General features: G+C 38.2%; 1 protein-coding gene across 5 annotated transcripts in view; it reads right to left on the bottom strand.

The window, feature by feature from the left end:
* Nucleotides 1–3800: 3800 nt before the first annotated feature.
* LOC145981342 (sodium-coupled monocarboxylate transporter 1-like) overlaps nucleotides 3801–22644 on the bottom strand; it is a 92926-nt gene continuing 74082 nt past the window's right edge. For all 5 annotated transcript variants that reach the window (XM_083114562.1, XM_083114563.1, XM_083114564.1 and 2 more), the window contains exons 11-15: nucleotides 19860–20043; nucleotides 15941–16027; nucleotides 12447–12610; nucleotides 7980–8199; nucleotides 3801–6499 (exon numbers count right to left, since the gene is read on the bottom strand). In XM_083114562.1, the coding sequence (XP_082970688.1) occupies nucleotides 6305–6499; nucleotides 7980–8199; nucleotides 12447–12610; nucleotides 15941–16027; nucleotides 19860–20043 (850 nt within the window). In that variant the 3' untranslated portion in view covers nucleotides 3801–6304. The remainder of the gene's footprint in view (nucleotides 6500–7979; nucleotides 8200–12446; nucleotides 12611–15940; nucleotides 16028–19859; nucleotides 20044–22644) is intronic.

Genomic DNA, 22644 nt, shown 5'->3' with positions numbered 1-22644 from the left:
ATTTTGAGGTGGCAGAATTAAACTTGGGCCTAATTTTGAGGGGGAAGAATAAAACTTGGGCCTAATTTTGAGGGGGAAGAATCAAATGACCTAATTTTGAGGGGGCAGAATCAAACGATCTAATTTTGAGGGGGAAGACAAACTTGGGCCAAATTTTGAGGTGGCAGAATTAAACTTGGGCCTAATTTTGAGGGGGAAGAATTAAACTTGGGCCTAATTTTGAGGGGGAAGAATCAAACGACCTAATTTTGAGGGGGCAGAATCAAACGATCTAATTTTGAGGGGGAAGACAAACTTGGGCCAAATTTTGAGGTGGCAGAATTAAACTTGGGCCTAATTTTGAGGGGGAAGAATTAAACTTGGGCCTAATTTTGAGGGGGAAGACAAACTTGGGCCAAATTTTGAGGGGGAAGAATTAAACTTGGGCCTAATTTTGAGGGGGAAGAATTAAACTTGGGCCTAATTTTGAGGGGGAAGACAAACTTGGGCCAAATTTTGAGGGGGAAGAATTAAACTTGGGCCTAATTTTGAGGGGGAAGAATCAAACGACCTAATTTTGAGGGGGCAGAATCAAACGATCTAATTTTGAGGGGGAAGACAAACTTGGGCCAAATTTTGAGGGGGAAGAATTAAACTTGGGCCTAATTTTGAGGGGGAAGAATTAAACTTGGGCCTAATTTTGAGGGGGAAGAATCAAACGACCTAATTTTGAGGGGGCAGAATCAAACGATCTAATTTTGAGGGGGAAGACAAACTTGGGCCAAATTTTGAGGGGGAAGAATTAAACTTGGGCCTAATTTTAAGGGGGAAGAATTAAACTTGGGCCTAATTTTGAGGGGGAAGAATCAAACGACCTAATTTTGAGGGGGCAGAATCAAACGATCTAATTTTGAGGGGGAAGACAAACTTGGGCCAAATTTTGAGGGGGAAGAATTAAACTTGGGCCTAATTTTGAGGGGGAAGAATAAAACTTGGGCCTAATTTTCAGGGGGAAGAATCAAATGACCTAATTTTGAGGGGGCAGAATCAAACGATCTAATTTTGAGGGGGAAGACAAACTTGGGCCAAATTTTGAGGTGGCAGAATTAAACTTGGGCCTAATTTTGAGGGGGAAGAATTAAACTTTGGCCTAATTTTGAGGGGGAAGAATCAAACGACCTAATTTTGAGGGGGAAGACAAACTTGGGCCAAATTTTGAGGTGGCAGAATTAAACTTGGGCCTAATTTTAAGGGGGAAGAATTAAACTTGGGCCTAATTTTGAGGGGGAAGAATCAAACGACCTAATTTTGAGGGGGCAGAATCAAACGATCTAATTTTGAGGGGGAAGACAAACTTGGGCCAAATTTTGAGGTGGCAGAATTAACTTTGGCCTAATTTTGAGGGGGAAGAATTAAACTTGGGCCTAATTTTGAGGGGGAAGAATCAAACGACCTAATTTTGAGGGGGCAGAATCAAACGATCTAATTTTGAGGGGGAAGACAAACTTGGGCCAAATTTTGAGGTGGCTGAATTAAACTTGGGCCAAATTTTGAGGTGGCAGAATTAAACTTGGGCCTAATTTTGAGGGGGAAGAATTAAACTTGGGCCTAATTTTGAGGGGGCAGAATCAAACGACCTAATTTTGAGGTGGCAGAATTAAACTTGGGCCTAATTTTGAGGTGGCAGAATTAAACTTGGGCCTAATTTTGAGGGGGAAGAATTAAACTTGGGCCTAATTTTGAGGGGGAAGAATTAAACTTGGGCCTAATTTTGAGGGGGAAGAATTAAACTTGGGCCTAATTTTGAGGGGGAAGAATTAAACTTGGGCCTAATTTTGAGGGGGCAGAATCAAACGACCTAATTTTGAGGTGGCTGAATTAAACTTGGGCCTAATTTTGAGGTGGCTGAATTAAACTTGGGCCTAATTTTGAGGGGGAAGAATTAAACTTGGGCCTAATTTTGAGGGGGAAGAATTAAACTTGGGCCTAATTTTGAGGGGGAAGAATTAAACTTGGGCCTAATTTTGAGGGGGAAGAATTAAACTTGGGCCTAATTTTGAGGGGGCAGAATCAAACGACCTAATTTTGAGGTGGCTGAATTAAACTTGGGCCTAATTTTGAGGTGGCAGAATTAAACTTGGGCCTAATTTTGAGGGGGAAGAATTAAACTTGGGCCTAATTTTGAGGGGGAAGAATTAAACTTGGGCCTAATTTTGAGGGGGAAGAATTAAACTTGGGCCTAATTTTGAGGGGGAAGAATTAAACTTGGGCCTAATTTTGAGGGGGCAGAATCAAACGACCTAATTTTGAGGTGGCTGAATTAAACTTGGGCCTAATTTTGAGGTGGCTGAATTAAACTTGGGCCAAATTTTGAGGTGGCAGAATTAAACTTGGGCCTAATTTTGAGGGGGAAGAATTAAACTTGGGCCTAATTTTGAGGGGGAAGAATTAAACTTGGGCCTAATTTTGAGGGGGAAGAATTAAACTTGGGCCTAATTTTGAGGGGGAAGAATTAAACTTGGGCCTAATTTTGAGGGGGAAGAATTAAACTTGGGCCTAATTTTGAGGGGGCAGAATCAAACGACCTAATTTTGAGGTGGCTGAATTAAACTTGGGCCTAATTTTGAGGTGGCTGAATTAAACTTGGGCCTAATTTTGAGGGGGAAGAATTAAACTTGGGCCAAATTTTGAGGTGGCAGAATTAAACTTGGGCCTAATTTTGAGGGGGAAGAATTAAACTTGGGCCTAATTTTGAGGGGGAAGAATCAAACGACCTAATTTTGAAGGGGCAGAATCAAACTGTGCCTATAATTTTGAAGGGGCAGAATCAAACTGGGCCTATAATTTTGAGGGGGTAGAATCACACTGGCCCTAATTTTGAGGGGGAAGAATAAAACTTGGGCCTAATTTTGAGGGGGGAAGATTAAAACTTGAGCCTAATTTTGAGGGGGAAGAATTAAACTTGGGCCTAATTTTGAGGGGGAAGAATAAAACTTGGGCCTATATTTGAGGGGGAAGAATAAAACTTGGGGCTAATTTTGAGGGGGGAAGATTAAAACTTGAGCCTAATTTTGAGGGGGGAAGAATAAAACTTGAGCCTAATTTTGGGACAGAATCAGACTTGAGGCGTAATTTTGAGGGAGTAGAGTCAAACTTGGGGCTTAGGTTTGGGGGAAGAGACTCGAAAAGTTTTCAATCCAATAAAAACAACATTCAGGATTATTTGCTAAATAACTGTGAAGTTTGCGAATTCAGAAATAACGCTCTTTATACTCTGCTCCTCAGGTCCCCTAACTTGTAAATTTTAATAAACAAACCTGAAAAATGGGTGGGGAGGGCAAGTGCCCCCTGCCCCCCGCGAAGTTACGCCTATTGATAGAGGTATACAGAGACGCTACTTCACAGGATTCAAACCTGACTTGTGTTTTGTAAATATACGAGGGGAAGTCAAAACTTATCCGCACTTTCACCATAACTTTCTTTAGGTTGGCCACACTGCCTTCAGCGCTCGCGTGCTGAAAGGTGGTACTCTTGTGGTTATATGGCCGAGGTTTTCAATTTTCCTTTCTTTTGTAACAAAGTAAAGATGGCCGCTCAGCTGGCAGTGTGCACCAAAGTAGAACCACAGATAAAGAATATCTTTCTACCGCGTATAAGTACTCTGCCACCAGTTGCGACTATGAATGAAAACTAGTATCTCTATTAATTTTGATGGTTAGTGTGCCTTAAGCTGTCCATACACGATCAAATGAATACAAAAACACATTGAATTCCACACTTAAAGGAAATACAAATTATAAATAAATCAGTTTTCCTTTCAACTTTTTATTACAAAAATAACTTTAAATACTTTTACATTTGCTAGTATTCTGTATAACAGTACCTTGGAATACATTGCAAAACATGTGTGTCATCATCAATCATTAGCTGGATAAATAACAGCTTCATTTTCATCTAAAACAAATATTTTAACCAACAATATCAAATTTACCGAACAAGAGAAATACTTGATGGTATGCTAACGATCAGTGGCGTGCCCAGGGATTTTGTACGGGGGATATGACCATAATAGTGTGATTACGTTTTCTCTTTCTTTAGCAGTCAGTCCAATAGTTTGTCATTAGGAATATTGGGTCAAACGGAGGTATCGTTTGACCAAAACTAACTCCTTATTGGACATCTCTCAGGCTATGACCACACCATCATGAGCATATGAGCCAATAAAATACTTCAAAACTTTGGCAAATCTTTCAAAAAGCTTGCTTTCAAGTCAGCATATATTTAAAAAAAACAACAACAACTTTAATATCTCTTTCATCCCTGCCATAAAATAAAAATTTTTGATCTTGAAGAAGTTATAATGTGGTAATACTGTAAAATAACGTAAATATTGTGACATCTCATGGACCAAATGAAAATTAACTACAGCTTCAGATTGTGTTAATAACAAAAACTCTTACTACGAGTATTTCAATCTAGAAGATGGAGCACAGGAATTAAAAGTGAAGTTTTTATTTAAATGTTGCCACCAAGAAAAGATCTAGCTGGGGCTATCACAGTAAACAGCTTTATGTAATACTCAAGTCTATTTAGTTAGTTATCGGCTTGTTTGTACGAAAAAACAGTTCAAACAAGTATTCGGTATTAACCTATTAATCATCACATGTGTCTACGATTTAGTTAACTGAGACGAAGAAATAAATATCACCATGTCAAAGTGGTGCCCCTGAATCTCAATTTTTGAAATTAAATGCAATGCTGTAACGTTATTCTATCTTGTGAATCAACTATCTAGACTTGTCATTTGGATAAATTTCAAGTTTTATACATAATTTACTTAGAAGGTAGAATGCATTTTACATATTGTTCCTTTATTTTAAATTTTTGATTTTCTTTTGTTTTGTATTGTGTTGCACCCTTGACACAAAATAACATTAATTTCTCCTTTAACTGTTACATTTAACTCCTTAACGTAGCAGATAAAATAAAATAAAAATCACTAAAAATAACAGTGTTAGATTATTTTGCATCTATAAAAAGTAGTTATGCGAACCTTTAAGAAGAACATAGATATTACCTTCTTTGTCTTAAATAACTTATTTTTCATAATTTGAAAATGATAGAAATTAAAATAAATTTATTATCAGGTAAAAGAGGCAGTGTCTTCATCTGTCCTACCCATGACACAAAATTGTTCACTTACAGCTATCAATCTGGGAAAGTATTTGAAGGGTAGTTATGTTTAGTTTCATAATTCATTGCACATAAACTGTAAGAAAAATGTTGGTGAACTATCAGTGACCACAATGTAATGCCCTATAATAAATTATCAACAAATCTATCGTGCAATATTCTAACATTCATTTAGAATTAATGGGTGTGAACAGTTCAGTGTTCGAACCCGCGAACACCTGTTTACAAAATTATGACAATGATTTAAAAGAATGGCCATGGAAGCCATGATTCAATGTAAGATACATACTCTAGATTTGCAGATTTCAATGGTAGCAGTGTTGTCTATGACAGCTTCTGGAAGTACGGATTTTTTTTCGTTCCAGGCACAACAACAAAAGAAACTGATTGAAGCTACGTGGTTGGATAACTGTGGGTTAGTCAGGTTTATGCTAGAGAGGGGAGGGGCTTTGATTTCTTTCCTTAGTAACAATGCTACCGATTCACATTTTTCTTGCATGCAAAATCAGACCCTGCAGGGGTTATAATTCCTACTGATCCTCTTATAAACACGGAGAATGTTATGTATTAACAGCTTGATATTAAATAATAATACTGTCTAAAACTTTCACAATTACTACATTATCAGTAGATTGCTATAAAATAAGATTTAAAAAACATGCTTATGACATGAACACTTGTGCCGCGCTGTTTGCTGCTGATAAATGTCCACAGACAAATTACATCATCACCAGTTTGTCGTGTGCTGCTATCTGCTGACTGAATCCAGAACTATTTGCAAAACTGAACTCTAAGCAGATATATAACATTTGTTGCATACTTTATACTGAAATGGTATGAATAATAAGCTAAAAGTAGTCAATATGTGGTGTCAACAATTATCATACAAACGCCATTCATCAGTTAATAATGCAAACGCAAAAAATCAACAACAATGTAAAGTTGTTGGTCACGGACACAGACACTTATCTTACACTGGAACCAACATATCTCACCAACGTTTCAGTGGAAGCTTATTTACGTCCTTGTGTTACTTTGCCTACTTGTGGCTTCCACAAGATCGAAACTGACCATTGCTATGTTGCACTAGACGATGTATGAGTAAAATAGATGACAAGATGGTGAAATTTTATCACAGATTTGTATTGTTCATTTCCCGGTAAGTGCCCTTGTACTCATCGTTTCCCTCAAAGGCCGGATTGTCCTTGCCTGCGAACTGGATAGTCTGAATAGTGCTGAAAACACCATTCTTTTCAACATCTTTGTTTTGGATTCCTGTGTCAACCTTTTCGCCTTTGGTTGTGACAGCATCTGAAGATTTTTTCACCTAGAAAATGAAAGCAAAGGGGTTTCAAACATTGAATTTTGTTACGAGTTTCTGTTATCTGGAGAATGATACAAAATTTACTGTTTGAAAAGTTCATTATCTTACGAACAGTGGACTTATAGCTTACTAAAATGCGCAAAGAAGAAAGGTTTGGCCTAAACTGTTCACAATCTATAAGCGAAGAACACTCACTATCTACATCCCATAATTGAAGAACACTTTTTTTTATTGTGCAGCTGACATGGACTTACCAACGAATAAGCAAACAACAGTGTAGCAATATCAAGGTATTAGCCTAAATACATAAAAGCATGCAATAGCTGATTGTCAGCCATCTTTCTTTGGTTGGGCGCGTCACCTTGTGGGTTAATTGAAGGTTTATTGTTATTGTTAATTTTAGACCCTGTCCCCAGGAACGATGGCTACATTTTACTCCAACTGGGAGTTACCACCTTTTTAGAAGTCAATGAAGAGGAGTAATTGTCATTCTTTCATACGTTAATGGACTGTTTAATTGGTTTTAGATATATAAGGGGTTAAATGACAATTTCCTGTTAGGTTTTGGGCATCTTGGAAGGGTCTTCTGTAGACGTTGAAGGGAAAGGCGATCTCTATTTCGGAGCGTGGCGTTCGCGTGACGTCTTTGACATTTGCATAATGCAACACTGTCCTCCTGATTTTCACGTCGGTCTTGATGGGTAAGTTCATCTTAGACCCTGATTATGGCACCACAACGCAACACTAAATCAGTCCGACCATAGAAACCAGCAGAAAATTTCCTAAGGAGGCTCGAAATTCGAAAATTGTGTTCTTCAGTGAGATGTGCATGTATCTTTTTTAAATCGTGTTTTACGGGTTATCAAAAAATAGAAATGTTTCCAGAGACCAGTGAGGGAAGTAAGAGAACAAAACTGAGAGAAATAGTGAAAGGAACACAAAGGAAGAACAGAGAGGAAGAAAGGGAGAGAGGAGAGGAAGAAAAGAGGGAGGGAGAGAGAGAGAAAAGGAGCTAGTGAATTTGATGAGAGAGCCAAGATGCTCGAGAAAGAGAAAGGAAAAAAAGTTGGAGAGATTGCTTGATTGAGTTGGTGTTTTAAGTCCACTGTATGCACAGTAAGGCTAATCGGGACTGGACCTACAGTTTAAGGTGGGATCCGAACCACTATGTGCCTCCACCGGGTATCAAACCTTGGACAGAGAGAGAATGGAAAGGAAAGAAAGAAAATATACTTGAGAAAGGGGAATGAAAAACGAGTTTAATAAGAGAGGGAGAGAAAAGAGACAGAAAATCAAAGACAAAAAGTAGGAAAGGAAAAACCTGTAAAGAACAAAGTAAGAGATGAAACAGACATAGGAAGGCAGTTAAGAAAGCAGATAAAGAAAGACAGAAATAAGGATAAGAAATACTCATAAGCAAGACTTGACACCTGTGGGTATCTATGGACCCAACTTAGATGGTTTCAACACCAATGGTACTCACATAATTGGCTCCAACGCTGAAATCCAACTTCTTCCTCAGTCCACGAGGAAGGAAGCAGAAGACTGTCCTCTTCATGGGAGACACGAGGTCAGGGTCCAGCTCCCGAGGGTCTTGTGCTCCAGTCAGGAAGCTGACTATCATCCCAACCACAAGAACCGTGACGCACGAGATCCCAGAGTACCAGAGATATGAAGTATAGTAAAGCCCCATTGCATCTCCACTGGAAGGGAAACAATAGGTGATAAGAAGAGTCCGGATATTGCCTAAATGTATACCTTGTTCCTGTGACCAGATTCGTATGCCCTTCACTGCAGAAGTGGTTTTCAGGCAAATACAATATTTATAAGTAAATTCTATAATGTCTGTCATTGCTTATTAGTACCTAAAATGTTTCAGAAGGGACAAAATAATGTTTCAACTGCGAAAAGTATATTTTTGTTAGGTGTTCTCACAGGTAGATAAGGAAGCATAGGAAGGCGCTTCCCCTTACATCAGAGGCGCAACCACGAATTTTTGTGGGGGGGGGGGGCAAGTACCAGGTGGATAAACATGCCAATAATAATAATGCCATTATTATTATTATTATTGGCATTTTGTTGATATTTTTTCAATACCTTCGATTTCACATTAGATAATAATGAAAAACAGGCACACAAACTGTATTTTTAAATGACCAATAACGAATATAATTATTTTCTTCGTGTATATGACATGTGTAACTTTCATATGTCTTACACATGCAACATGGAGCTACGTAAAATAAGAAAATACATAGGCAACATGTTAACAATAAATTGTGCACGTATTCAATCTTTCTTTAAAATATATGTATATTATTAAAATACATTACATAATGAATTCATGCACCTCTTAACAAACCAACAGCAAAAATTATATAAATTGCCTCTCACATGTACGGTGCTCCTTTTCCTCAAAACAATTGTTAATACATTTAAAGCAAAACTGTTTAGCAGCAATGGTCTGAAGTACATATTTTGTCCTACTTTTCTCTCTAGTAATTTACAATGCATTGCAGAAAAGAAGCACACTGCGAGCGAAGCGAGCAAGAAAATATTTAGATCCAATTCTTGCAAACCGAAAGCAATATTTAATAGGGTGCAAGTAATTTGACGGGGCGTCATGGCATTCTCTCTTTTACAGCTTTTTTCATTTAGATCGTTCGGTGCCCAGGTTCGACTCTTGCCGACCTCTTGCTACAGCTCTGATCTTGAGACTGTAAGAAAAGCAGGAATTGCGAGCGAAGCAATCAAGAAAATTTTACGAAACGTATTTTTATTTGCATAAAATATGAAATCGAGGGGGACAATTGCCCCTCTGTGCCCTCCCCCCCCTGCATGTGCTCTTAGCCGTCTGGAAGAAAAATGCAAGAAATATATGAAAACTAATTTCATCTTGAGTATAATTTTGTCTCGCTACTCTTAGATTCTACTAGCCTTGCTCCTCTTTACGTCAATGTTTTCCCGCCTTGCCCCCCCCCTAGAATTGGTTTCCGCCCAGGGTTGGGGGCAATGCCCCCCCCCCTGGTTTCGCCACTGCCTTACATAAACGTTCAGTATGGAGAAAAAGTTACGAAGGTGGAAAAAAGTATTTGTACGAAGTAAAAAGAAGCATGAATGAAACACAGCTATTCGGGGTCGTATTAAGGTTTGTGGAGGCCCCTGGGCAAAATGTTTTGTGGGCCCCCCCCATTGTTTATTATTTTTTACCAGGAGCTTTATTAGCTCAATATGTTAACCACCAATTTTCAGCATTTGAAATGGTAGACCTGATTTTAGAATCAGTAGTCATTCAAAATCGAACATATCGCAGATAGGTTTGCAGGGAGAATAGCGCAGTAAAATAAAGTTAAAGCAGTAAAATTCTGCGTCTAAATGTCTACAGTATAATATGTAGAGTTAACACCGTAACTACAATATATAGTAGATACTAAGGGCGCTCAGACGGAAAGAGAGAACTGAGCAGTAGACTGTACTTACGTACATAATTTATTATAAATGATATTATTTACAATTAAGAGTAAATATGTCACTACATATGCACGCTCCATCTACTGGACATTTAACGACAAGTTCATTGTGGAAATTGTAGTAACTACACTTTCTTCAAGAAAATTCCCAAAGGCTTAACACTTAGTACACACACTTTTCTTGCCTTTTTCGCCCAAAATTCATCTACTATATCATCAAAGTCCAATTCACGAAGAAGTTCATGTTCAATGCTTAATAAACAAAGATTGGATAAGCGATCCTGTCCCATGCCAGCACCAAACCTGTTTTTCACTAACTTTCATTTTTGATGTTATTAACGAAAGAAAGTTATGTACTTCGTAGGATTATTTATTATCTTAATCGTATCTGAGAATTGATTGTTTGAATAAGTGTGTCTTATTTCCACACCACAGCCGAATCCATGGTATAAAGTATACTGAGCTTCAGATATCTACAAACAGATCGACTGAGAACTGTGCTACAATTGGAGCCAGAAGAGTGTAGACATACGACAATATTGAAGTTTTTATTTTTATTTTTAAAATACAACTTCTTATGTAATTTTTCACAAACATGGCCAGCTGGTTAAACAATTTTTTTTGGTGGAGGCCCTTCATAGCTTCCTTTTGGTGGGGGCCTTGGGGGCAATTGCCCCAGTTGCCCATAGGTTAATCCGGCCCTGCAGCTATGGAATCGCTTACAATAATTTTCGATGTGTAAAGGTCTGATTGCCGTGTAGTTGAGTCATTTCAATTCGGAACGCTTGATAACAGGAACATTCTATGGTTAATTATGACATATTCATAAAAAAATATGTTTTTATAAATATTCCGAGGTGTACTGGCAACATTGGCCATGTCAGAGGACAGTACCAGATTTGCCTAACATCAAGCTATATTATTCAATCAATGCCAAGATCGATTAACAGATTTGAAGTTTTTCATTCAAAAACCTAACCTACATAACCCATCTTGATTGAATGTCATAGTCAGATATCAGGCACACCTGGTACTGACCTCTGACATGACCAATGTTGCCAGTACACCTCGCAATATTTATAAAAGCCCTACTTTTCTATGAATAGGTCATAATTAACCCCACAAATCAACTGGAATCCATTAAAATGCTTAAAAATTTAACGTTCTTTTTGCATTTAGATAAATACCCACACAGACCATTGATACACATCGCTGTATTTTATTCATGTTTCTTTTTCCTTCGTACAAAAAACTTTTTATACATTAGTAACTTTTCCCCATATGGAACGTTCATGTAAAGGATTTTCTTGTTTAATGTTTTGAAATATCTACATAGAGCAAGTGGCTTCATGTCTCTATCGCTTTTTGTATAAAAGTTATGCACGTTCAAAGTTTAGTAAGTATTCGTGATTAAAACTAACCGATATGCCATCTGGTGGGATTTTCAGTAACTACTCTATGTAGGATACGTTGTGTTGAAGTTGTTTAAAGCATGGCAAATATCGAATAAGCGAAAGACTAAGGTCTACTGTTTTTGTTGTTTTTTTTGCTCTAAATCGTTTTATGGGTCAGAACAAATGAAAAGTTTTCATGAGTTTCAATCCCCTGGGAATCAACAAAATGAAATTTGTAAATAAATCATGGAAAACGTAATTGATTGACAGAAGATTTTCATGGGGATATCACTGTAATTCGGCAAGGACATTACGAAGAATGCACGTGTCTGCTCACTTTATTTTTTGAGAGATAGATATATGTTGCCATTAAAGTAAAGTTTTAAATTGAAATTTATAAATAAAACTTTTTTTTTTCGAAAAGTCATGAAGCTTCTTACCCAATGCATGCATGTATTATGTATGTGTGAAATTTGGAACAGGTGCAAGTCGATGAAAATAGTTCGAGAATGAATTAGTGTTAAAGAAAATGGACATGTTAATGTTGCTGTTTCATTCAATACGATGTCCTTTTTCAGTGAGAAAAGCCTGGTCATGAAATCGTGAATATTATTATTAACCAGCCTTCCTCTTTCGATAAAGAACTGCAACGATATGTTCGCAATTTTCTCCTGTCCCAGCTTTTGAAGTACAGGGCAATTTCAATTGCTCTATTTTCAAATAATTTCCGAGAACTACAACCTGAGGTGCAGATGATACAGCACTGCTTTGAAGAACCAGTGCGTATACATTAGTTTCGTCTGCGTTTTCCGTGTTATTTTTGCCAATCATAATTAAATGCTTCGTTCTCAGCACAGCTTCACCTTCGTTAGAGTTCCTGGAATTCACGTCGCATTCGCAATATCGCGTAATTCCATACCAGCAATGACAACACGCTGCTATTACGTACTACTACTGAATGTAAACAAAGATTTATCCTACATAGAGCGGCCATATTGGAAGCGACACTAGCGCTCAGGTGGTAATTTTAATCGCGAATACTTATCTGTTAACTTTTAGCTCCATATAATATAAACAGCAGCTTACCTTGGCTCCATAGAGGGCGCGGTAGTGGTGAAGTTGTGCACACAGCCAAAGGTGGTGACCGGCTTCTTTGGAATGTGCAACAAACCTTGGGCCTTGGACACATGTGCCCCGATGCCAATCCAGAACACAAACACCAGGCTGACTAATGTGCCCACGATGGCTCCCTGGAAGGAAGGATGTAGCCGTAATCACAGGCAAACTTAACAAAAAAAGGCAAGACATAAAATTTCAACACGATTTTCTTTGCATTGTTGGTGTCTAACTTTGCTGCTGACAGTGCACTTGCTGTGAGCTCCGTCTGTTTAACTACGATGCCAGGGGTTCCGGGTTCGAGTTCTGGCCGGTGTATGGGTGTTCTTTGTTAGCGTCCCTTCATAAATTTCATCACTCATCCTCATCGTCGCGATTAGCCAAAAGTGGAAGAAAAACGACGCAAAATAACTTCAATCAAATTAATCCATCTGCTTTTTCAAACAGGTGCTAAAACTAAAAAAAAATATACTTGTGCAACCGTACTATTCTGAACAACCAACATAGTTCTCAAAATGGAGGGCTTCTTACCAGAAAATGAAGCAAAATCATACATACTTAATTAAATCAGCAGTTTTCATACAATTAGTTGAAGAATACTCATCAAAAATGCATTTCTTTTACAATTTCTTCTGTCGTTTAGACATTTTATCATTTTTTTTGTTTTCCCAGCTTGTACGGTCACCGGAAATAATAATTCTGAAATACTCGCTTCCTCACCCATGTTATGCGTGTTGCCTAACTCTACGGTAGAATTGCAAATAAAAATTTGCTTTTTAAATCCACTTATCGCCGTACGGTTAGGCAACACACATAACAGCTTGTAGAGGAGAGAGATTTCAGGATCTAGATGTCCGATTTTTATTGTCGGTGAGCGTACATATGAAATAAAAACATTTTTTTTAAAAAAAAGGAATCGTTTTTCTTTCACGTTCATTTCACATTTTCATGAAATTTTAATATACAGGTGGACAAAACTCCCCTATTGGTAAATAAAAAATACATGTGTAAGAAATATATTCAAAATCTTAACAAGAGAACTAATGAATTTCAGAGAAGAATGAGATTTCTTAGGCATGAATGATAAGAATCTGCCAGGGTGCGAAATCCTGGGGGGATGGGGGGATTTTCCCCCCACCAACAGCATAGGCCTAAAAAAAACCACTAAAATTTTCGGGGGGTGGATTTTTTGTTACAAGAAACAAAAGATAAGCAATTACTTTTAATTTCAAATATACTGTACTAAGAATAATATCGTATACATACATAAAGTAGTGTAGTTGTGAGTGTTCAATGCTTTTTCTTTCTCAAGAGATCATTAACAAATACATCAATACGCACAATAAAAGTAAAACAAGAATGCAAAACAATAATAACTATGAAATCTAATTGATTTATATTAACATAAAGCAAAAACTAAATAAGAACTTACACATAATAAAGCATTCAACTATTTCATAAGTTATTAACATCTTTAACCAGTTACTAAAGGAAGTAGTTTGCTACTTTATAATATCTGATATACATTAAAGCAACAAATTTATTTCTTTGTGTAATTAATAATAATATATCTTTAATTTAGTAATTTATTTGTACTTTTAATAACACTATAAATATGATTTCGCACCATAGAATCAAAAACTAAGTGGCACCCTTATCTCACTTTATATAAACATGAACATTTCTGAAAGTAAGAAACTGTTATTTGCAACCTTAACCATAATAACTCTTCTTCTAATCGGTTAGGCGACATTGAGCAATCATAAACATGTAAGTCATTCAAAAATTCATTATCCGAAAAACGTTAAATGACAATTTCAACTTAATCTGCCATTGAACTGATATCTATTTTTGTCTTCCACATCCCTATTGTCCAGACACCCTAGAAATTACACACAATCACACACAAGCACGTATATAGAAATATATTTCGAGGGGGTCCGATCCAAGTGTCTCAAAATAATAATAATAATAACTCATTATCATTAAGTATTTATATATTAAATTAATTTAAATAGTTATAATTATTAAGAATGTCAATTAACATATTCAAATTAATTAATATACTTTTATTACATGAATAGGTAAAAAGACGGTATAAGGTATTGATACAGTGTGTCCGAAAAGTAACTGTACAGTAGAACTGTTGGTGAATTTGAAGTTGTACTTACGGCAGTGCAGTTTCTCTACAGAAGATGCTGGAAATGTCCTCCTGCGACTTGAAGACATGTCTGCATACGACGTTTCATATTGTTAAACACTTTATGGAGGGTTGCTGGAGTTGTCTGTTGGTTTCAACAAGACCAAGGTCTACTGCACGCACGGCTGGTGCATAATCTTCCGTGGACTCTGGCTTGCTAGGTCTCCAGACCTCACTCCCCCGGATTTTTTTTTCTGTGGGGCTCACTCAAGGGACTGGTATACGAAAACATCCTCACACACTGACAGAGCTGCAGAGAGCCATTACCCAGCACATTGGACAGATAACTCCAGCAACCCTCCATAAAGTGTTTAACAATATGCAGCGTTTGTGCAGACATGTCTTCAAGTTTGAGGAGGACATTTCCAGCTTCTCCTGTAGAGAAAACTGCACTGCCGTAAGTACAACTTCAAATTCACTTCAACATTTCCACTGCACAATTACTTTTTGGACACGATGTACAATAGCACGTATTCATTATCTAGCTTACGTGTATAGTTAAAGGTCGAAAAAAAGGCAACTGTCCTGGCAAGGGAATTAATGTAAAATAGATAAAGAATTGAATATTTATTGAATATCAAAACAGGATGTTAGATCCCGTTGAAGAAAAGTAAATGTCCTCGTAATATTCCACACATATTATTATATTAGTAATAAATCTTGCATGAATATTCTTTGGTACCGCCATTCAAAGTCGTATGATCCCAATATAATAATTGCCTTCCAATAAGTTCGGCGGAAATAAAAAACCCTCGATTAAACAACAATAATACTTTCATTTTTTTAATTTTAGTTGTTTTATTATTTCATTATTTAATTTTAGTACTTAGTAAGTGCCCCCCTTAAATACAACCTGATTACACATGTAAATCCGAATATAAGTCCTTGTATGAAATTTGGAAACTTTGCACCGTCAACATAACAAATATCTTATCTTATTCAGAAAAAAGGTTCTGAGATATAAATATAATGCAAAATGAAATTTCAATAATTTATGTGCTTCTACAATTTTCTGTTGTATCATTTGTAAATATATGATTATCTAACAACGACCAACTTAACACTATCCTATTGCAAGTTTTTTAAAGAATAGTCGATACCTGGTTGTTTAAACTCCGAAATAGTGACAAAACTAATTGCTGTTTACTAATCTCAATTCTTAACACTTGATAACAGAAACATTTTGTCGTAAGTGAAAATTCTAGCTTCTAAACCACTTGTACAAAGAAGAAAGCAATTGAAATTTCATGTTATATTTACTTACAATTGAGTTGGCCCACGGGAAGAATATGCCGAGGGTAAAAACTCCAAGAACAGGTCCTCCGATCATTCCAAATATGCTCAACGCTGCCTGAAATAAGTAAAATGTATATGTGAATTGTAAAACTTATTTTTCTTTCATAAATAAATATATTTTAAAACACATCGTTATAGTATAATTTATTGAAGGTTAAAGCATGTTACTACAGACATAGACAATGTGTTTTCCTCAACATTGATCTACCCAGTACTTACGTTCCTTCCACTTTATATCAATTTAAAGCCGAAAACACACTTCATAAAGCAAAAGCATACAAGCGTGACAACTTTCCAACCTTACGTATGGCAAGAAATGTAAGCACGAGTACGTTATGCTACATTCATTCATTTCCAAGCGTTTCTTTCACCTTTCTGCACACCATAGATTGTCAGGATAAGAAATCAATCCGTATTAACTGTTATAATCATGATCTCATGCCCTGTGAGTCTCCCCTGTGCGTAAAATGCTTTAATTGAAATAAAAGAGTTTCGGTTATTTTACATCATTCATCTAGGATGAAATATAAATTGACGAATTAGACGAAGGAAGAAAAGGAGTTGAAGTTATGGCCTCTGATGTGTAGCATAATACCTCTGGCACGGAGGTTTGGTAATTACAGTGAGGACGCCGTTGCCGGGACAGCCATTATGGCAATGACCCTCTGTTGAAGCGTTTACTACCAAGAAACTTGCGGTCAAACAGCCAATTAGACCTAGGGTCAAGTGCCCATATTTCGGATAGGTTCCTAATTTCGGATACCAAGAAATTTCCACCTTAGAACAGCAGCGCCGAAGTGCAGATAGTGCTAACTAACACGCTACTTCGTCCCAAAGTTTCACCCTTGTGCGTGACCTTGAGCAATGTTTCTTTAGTGTGTGGCTGATATTTCTGACTTTTCCGGAGTTTTGATGTAATATTTCACCATCCAAACTTAAGGCCTACAACTGGAAGTTTAGTATTTACTCACTTCTGTCTAAATTTTATATAATCTTGAGAGATTCAGCAAACATTATTACGTAGTTTCAGTCACATTATTTCAGAGGGGGAACGCACAGAATCGCCATATTGAATATGCGACTGGGTTTCCTAATTTCGGATGCTACACGGGTACCTAATTTCGACTATCCGAAATTGTGCACCCTTTCGAAATATTCATTAGTAACCCTATCCGAAATTAGGAAATACCCTATCCGACATTAGGCAACCTTTTTGTCAGACTAAAAATATGCATACAATTCTTTGTTTCATAAAATATACCAAGTATTTCTTATAAATGTTAATATAACTTTCAGAAACATTAATAAATATATGTTCAATGTTTATCAACACATTTATTGCTTATTTTTTTTACATTTAGGTACTGAAAATCTAATTTGAAATTAAGTATCCGAAATATGGTCACTTGACCCTACCGCTTGGGCAAGAAGCGGCAACATTAAAATCCCTCCTCCCCGAAGCAGCTAGCAGGCAAAGCCCACGATGTAGGCCTGGGTGATTGCGGAGCAAGCGAACGATAAAAGTCATCCGCGCAAGCAGGTCTAGAGAGGTTCGACGCGCGAGAGGTAATGTGATCAGGGTTGTTAAAGATCTAGGAATGCGTTCAATTTGGGTTCCGCTGCAGGACCGGAACCTTTTTCCTCGCACAATTTAAATTCGGTCCAAGTTGCATATTGTTTCATTGAAAAAAAAGGTTCCTGGACCGAATTTAAATTGATACGGAGAAAAGGTTACTGGAACGTGTTTAAATTGATTCAGAAAAAAAATATTCCTGGACCGTATTTAAATTGAGCCGGAAAAAGGTTCCTGGACCGAATTTAAATTCAATCTGAAAAAAGTTTCTGGACCGTATTTAAATTGAGCCGGAAGAAAGGTTCCCGGACCGAATTTACATTGTCTAAAAAAGTTCCTGGACCGTATTTAAATTGAGCCGGAAAAAGGTTCCTGGACCGAATTTAAATTCAGTCTGAAAAAAGTTTCCTGGATCGAATTGAAATTCTTTATACATAAAAAGGTTCTTTACGGTCTAGAACTCATTTACACTTGCTGATCTTCTCTTCCAGACGGGAATTGAATTTATTTAAAATTCCTAGAAATTAACAACCCTGGGATTATTAAGGATCCAGAAATCCATACATTAAAAGGGTTCTATTTGGGTCCCTAACAGGAGGGAACCTTTCTTCTCGCACAATTTAAATTCGACCCAAGTTGCGTTTGGTTTTATTGAAAAAAGAATCCTGGATCGTATTTAAATTGATCTGATAAAAAGGTTCCTGGACTGAATTGAAATCCTTTACAGATGAAAGGTTCTTTACGGTCCAGAACCCATTTACGCGTGATGCCTTTCTCTACTGGACCGGAATTGAATTTATTTAAAATTCCTGGACCTTTAACAACCCTGAATGTGATTTGCATGAGGGGGTAACGCCACTTCAGCTACCAGCCGTTTGCAGCAGCACGCACTGCTTTGCTCCGTTAACTCACTTTCTCCCCTTTTCCACCATTATGCGCGGCGCGGTTCTCCGTGGCGGAGTGGTTAGCAGAGCGCACTTCGACGGCATGGGCATGGGGTGTTCTTTGTGAGTCACCAATTTAACCATATCATCACTCATCTTCATCTTCGCGATTAGCCAAAAGTGGAAGAAATGCGAAGTAAAATAAACCAAAGCAATGAATCATTATGAGGGACTTATACGCCGAAGAGACGTTGACACGCCTTCAGTAACCCCTTACACCAGTATATGAAAGTGAAATATAATAATTACATAGGTGAGGAAAGGGAGAAAAGATCAAGGAAAATAGGGTTGGTAATTTCTAATATGCTCAATATTTTTAACCCCTTAAGCGGGGAGCCCGAGATGTGCTCGGGCATTTGAATTTGGCGGCTTTTTGTGCATTTCAGATCCAGTCAAGGTTCCCGTAGCGGGGAATTATTTTCTTTCAATGTATATACAGTAGTACTACTTACATAGATACATTTCGTTTTGTACAGTTTGCTTCATTGTTTGTGTGTTCATTCACCTTTCTCTCATTTACAAGACATGTAATGTTATAATGTTATAACGTTGTCCAGAGCCATGTGACCTCTGGGACAGGTGCGGACTGGGGGCTCCCTGAACTGGGGTCTAAGATTGAACATACGATTTACTTTAAATTATGTGTGCAGTAGTTTCATTTGAATTTTAGGTTTAAGTTACTCTCTCTCTCTCTCTCTCTCTCTCTCTCTCTCTCTCTCTCTCTCTCTCTCTCTCTCTCTCTCTCTCTCCTTGACAATGTAGTGAGAAAGTTTACTTTAAATTATGTGTGCAGTAGTTTCAATTCCCATTTAGGTTTAAGTTACAGTCTCCCCCCCCCTCTCTCTCTCTCTCTCTCTCTCTCTATCTCAAAAACAACTGCGCATCGGATTCCGCATAGTGTACACAACAATACCTGAGAACAATTCGCGTTACCCGATCTGAAATTGGAATAAACTTTCCTGCCCGAACCTATACCGCGTTTGTTACAACCTGTCCCGGTTCCCGCGCTAGCTGATGGCTGGCTTTTCTCGGTGCAGGGGAAAGTGAAAGCCAGGCAGCCAATTAAAATACGCAACGTGGCAACAGCGTCTACGTAAGCGCCTCTCTTCTGGCGTCCATTCGCTCCTCGCTGTCCAGCAGACGATTTTTTCCTCGTTTCTCATTGGCACCGAAACTGTCGAGCGATTCCTAGCGCGGGAAACGGGACAGGTTCTAACAAACGCGGTATAGCTCGGGAAACCCGCTTAACGTTACACATTGCAACCCCGAACACAACTCGGGTAACCCGCTTGTAAATCAATTTATAAAATCGAAACACCCACTTAAGGTGTTTTAAAGGTATTTGGAGGAAGAAAAAAATCGAAAGTTACCTGCAAGACTTCACCCAGCTGCTCAGCAATGAACACCAATCCATAGCAAAGGATACCGAAACCGGCTGCAACCCACTTTGACCACTTGGCGGCCTGTTCGTCTGTGAGATCCTTCTTCCAGAACTGGGCGACGAAGTCCGACATGGTGATGGCAGCTAGGGAGTTGAGGCCACTGGACACTGTACTGGAAGCGAAAAAGCACAGAATAAAGATCTGACCACACGTTTCAGGCATGGTTCAGATACGGATGCTATTCCGTTTACGTACAGTGGGACACTGGCGTACGCAGAGGGGGCTGAAGGGGCTACAGCCCCCTCCGAAATTTTAAGAAAATCAGTACTTTCAAATGAAAGCATTGAAGGGTACTACTATAGTATGGGGGTAACACCTAAAAATCATATATTTCGCACTTTTTTACATTGCTAACGTACTATTTTGGAATGCGGAACATTTCCTAAGGTGAAATAAAGCATTTCTAACTATGATAATGTCTATTTCTTACACTTACGAGTACTTACTGTTACTTGTTATTTCCATTCTCTAACACACATTATGGCGACAGCGTACTGGTTCATCGCGCGTTCTGAGAGTGTTTTGTCGATAAATGCAGTGTTGCAACCTCGTTCACCGGGAAATACCTACTATCGTGCCCGGATTTGAAATGATGCTAATACCTCGCAAACCATTGACGTTAGCCTCACAAACCATTGACGTTAGCCCCCAAACCATTGACGTTAGCCCCCAAAACCATTCACGTTAGCCCCAAAAACCATTTTCCGTAAGGTTAGGTTAGGTTAGGTTAAGTTAGGTTACGCATGCATAGTTAAAAAAAAATATATATATAAATACTCGACACGTCATGTTATAGTGAAAACATGGCGAGATTTGAGACACTGACTACGGGATTACGTCATCTAACACACGGAACATTGTGCTCTCGTGCAGAAAGCAAATGGCGTTAGCAGAAACAGCGTGTCGGACAGATTTTCGCAGAAAACAACATGTATTCGCATTAAAATGGATCAAAACTACATTCACGAACTTCCACAACGCTACAGAAAATGATTTCCGTAAGTATTTTCTCCTGTAAATTTGAAGAAATCCGTCACCCCTATACTATAGTGTTACCCATTGAAGAACTTGGGATACACCACAGTATAAATGAAAGAAAAAAAATTAAAATGATTCCGATTCCCGTTTTGATAGTGGAAATTTCTAAATACACGAAATATCTTATTGTGTATTCGCCCCTCCTCAGAAAGCAGCTATATACTATACCCCTTTACAATTAGAGCCCCTCCCGAAAAGAAACCTGCGTACGCCAGTGCAGTGGGATGATGCACAAGTATTTATAATCAATTGTCCATGACAACTTGCATTATTCTTTCATGCAACCTACTTGTTTTTAAGAATTGTTAGGGTTGTTAAAGGTCCAGGAATTTTAAATAAATTCAATTCCGGTCCAGGAGAGAAAATCAGCAAGCGTAAATGTGTTATGGACCGTAAAGAACCCTTTTATCTGTGAAGTATTTAAATTCGGTCCAGGAACCTTTTTACCGGGTCAATTTAAATACGGTCCAGGGACCTTTTTCCAATAAAGCAATACGTAACTTGGACCGAATTTAAATAGTGAGGAAAAAGGTTCCGGTCCTGCAGCGGAACCCAATAAAATTTATGGGTTTCCTGCACCTTTAACAACCCTGCTGTACATACGATGTGCGAAAACAAAATGGCAAATATTCACCTTTCAAATGGTGGTAATATTTCTGTTCAGTATTGGTGAAAATATGGCCTTACAAAATCTACCAACAATTATTGCACACCCTGTATATTTACGTATGCTAGTACAAAAGTTGTCAGAGGCTTGTTTGGCCTTCTCATTAAGTAGACAAAAAAGAACAAACACGGTGTAGGATAATACTTGTACATCCCACTGTACGCTTCCTTATCGCGATTAGTGCAACAGAAATGAATGCGCCCTTGTTTTCAGGTAAGTCTACAAACGTTTACTTGGTTAACGTCCAAGATCTGAAGAGAGCCGTGGCCACGAACGTGGGTGGGGATAAACAGCGGGCGAGTTGTTTTCGTCCAATCACACTCAACCTTCAGCCAATGGGCGTAGCTGTCATTCTGGTCGTCTACTCCACGTGGAGTCTCAGTCACATGACTGCGGATACGCTGTTGCCGTACTTTGCAACTTCAATGTGGAGACCGTGGGAAGGCGGAGGGACAAGGTGGCGTAGAGTAGATGTGCGGCAACACTGTGCGTTGAGAGTGTATGTTGCAGCTGGTGGGCGCGCTCCGTGGACTTAAAAGTCAGTCGGTCGTTAACGTAGCTATACAGCATTCCGTTCATTTACATTGGAGCACATTTAATGTATACACATTTTAAGTAAAGGCCTTGTCTTGTCTTCTGTTCTGTGGTCCACGCCCCCTACAGTGCAGTTTCCTGAACAACATTTTGGCAGACTAACGATGCTCCACAGACCCCACAGCCAGTATAATCCGTTATAAGGCTCGTATCTGTGATTGCTCTTTCATTCTTATTTTCACGATCAACCACAAGCATAATCGTGCGCAGACCCTATGATTAGAGGGGAGTGGGGCAAAAGCCTTGATGAAAGTTCAATCGGAGATTTCATCTCACTGTATTCTTATATTGATGGGTACGGAACAAGGGCGTATATACGAGGGGAGAGTGAAAAGTTTTGAGCCTCACATGGAAGGAGTGGTGATAGCCAGTTAAAATTTTGGAGAATATAAGGTTTGAGTTTTAGGACACACT

The sequence above is a fragment of the Lepisma saccharinum genome, chromosome 29, assembly GCF_977018435.1.
Source record: "Lepisma saccharinum chromosome 29, izLepSacc3.1, whole genome shotgun sequence".
Classification (NCBI taxonomy): Eukaryota; Metazoa; Arthropoda; class Insecta; order Zygentoma; family Lepismatidae; genus Lepisma; species Lepisma saccharinum.
Note: the sequence above shows the minus strand (reverse complement) of the source record. Positions and strands in the feature narration are given on the sequence as shown.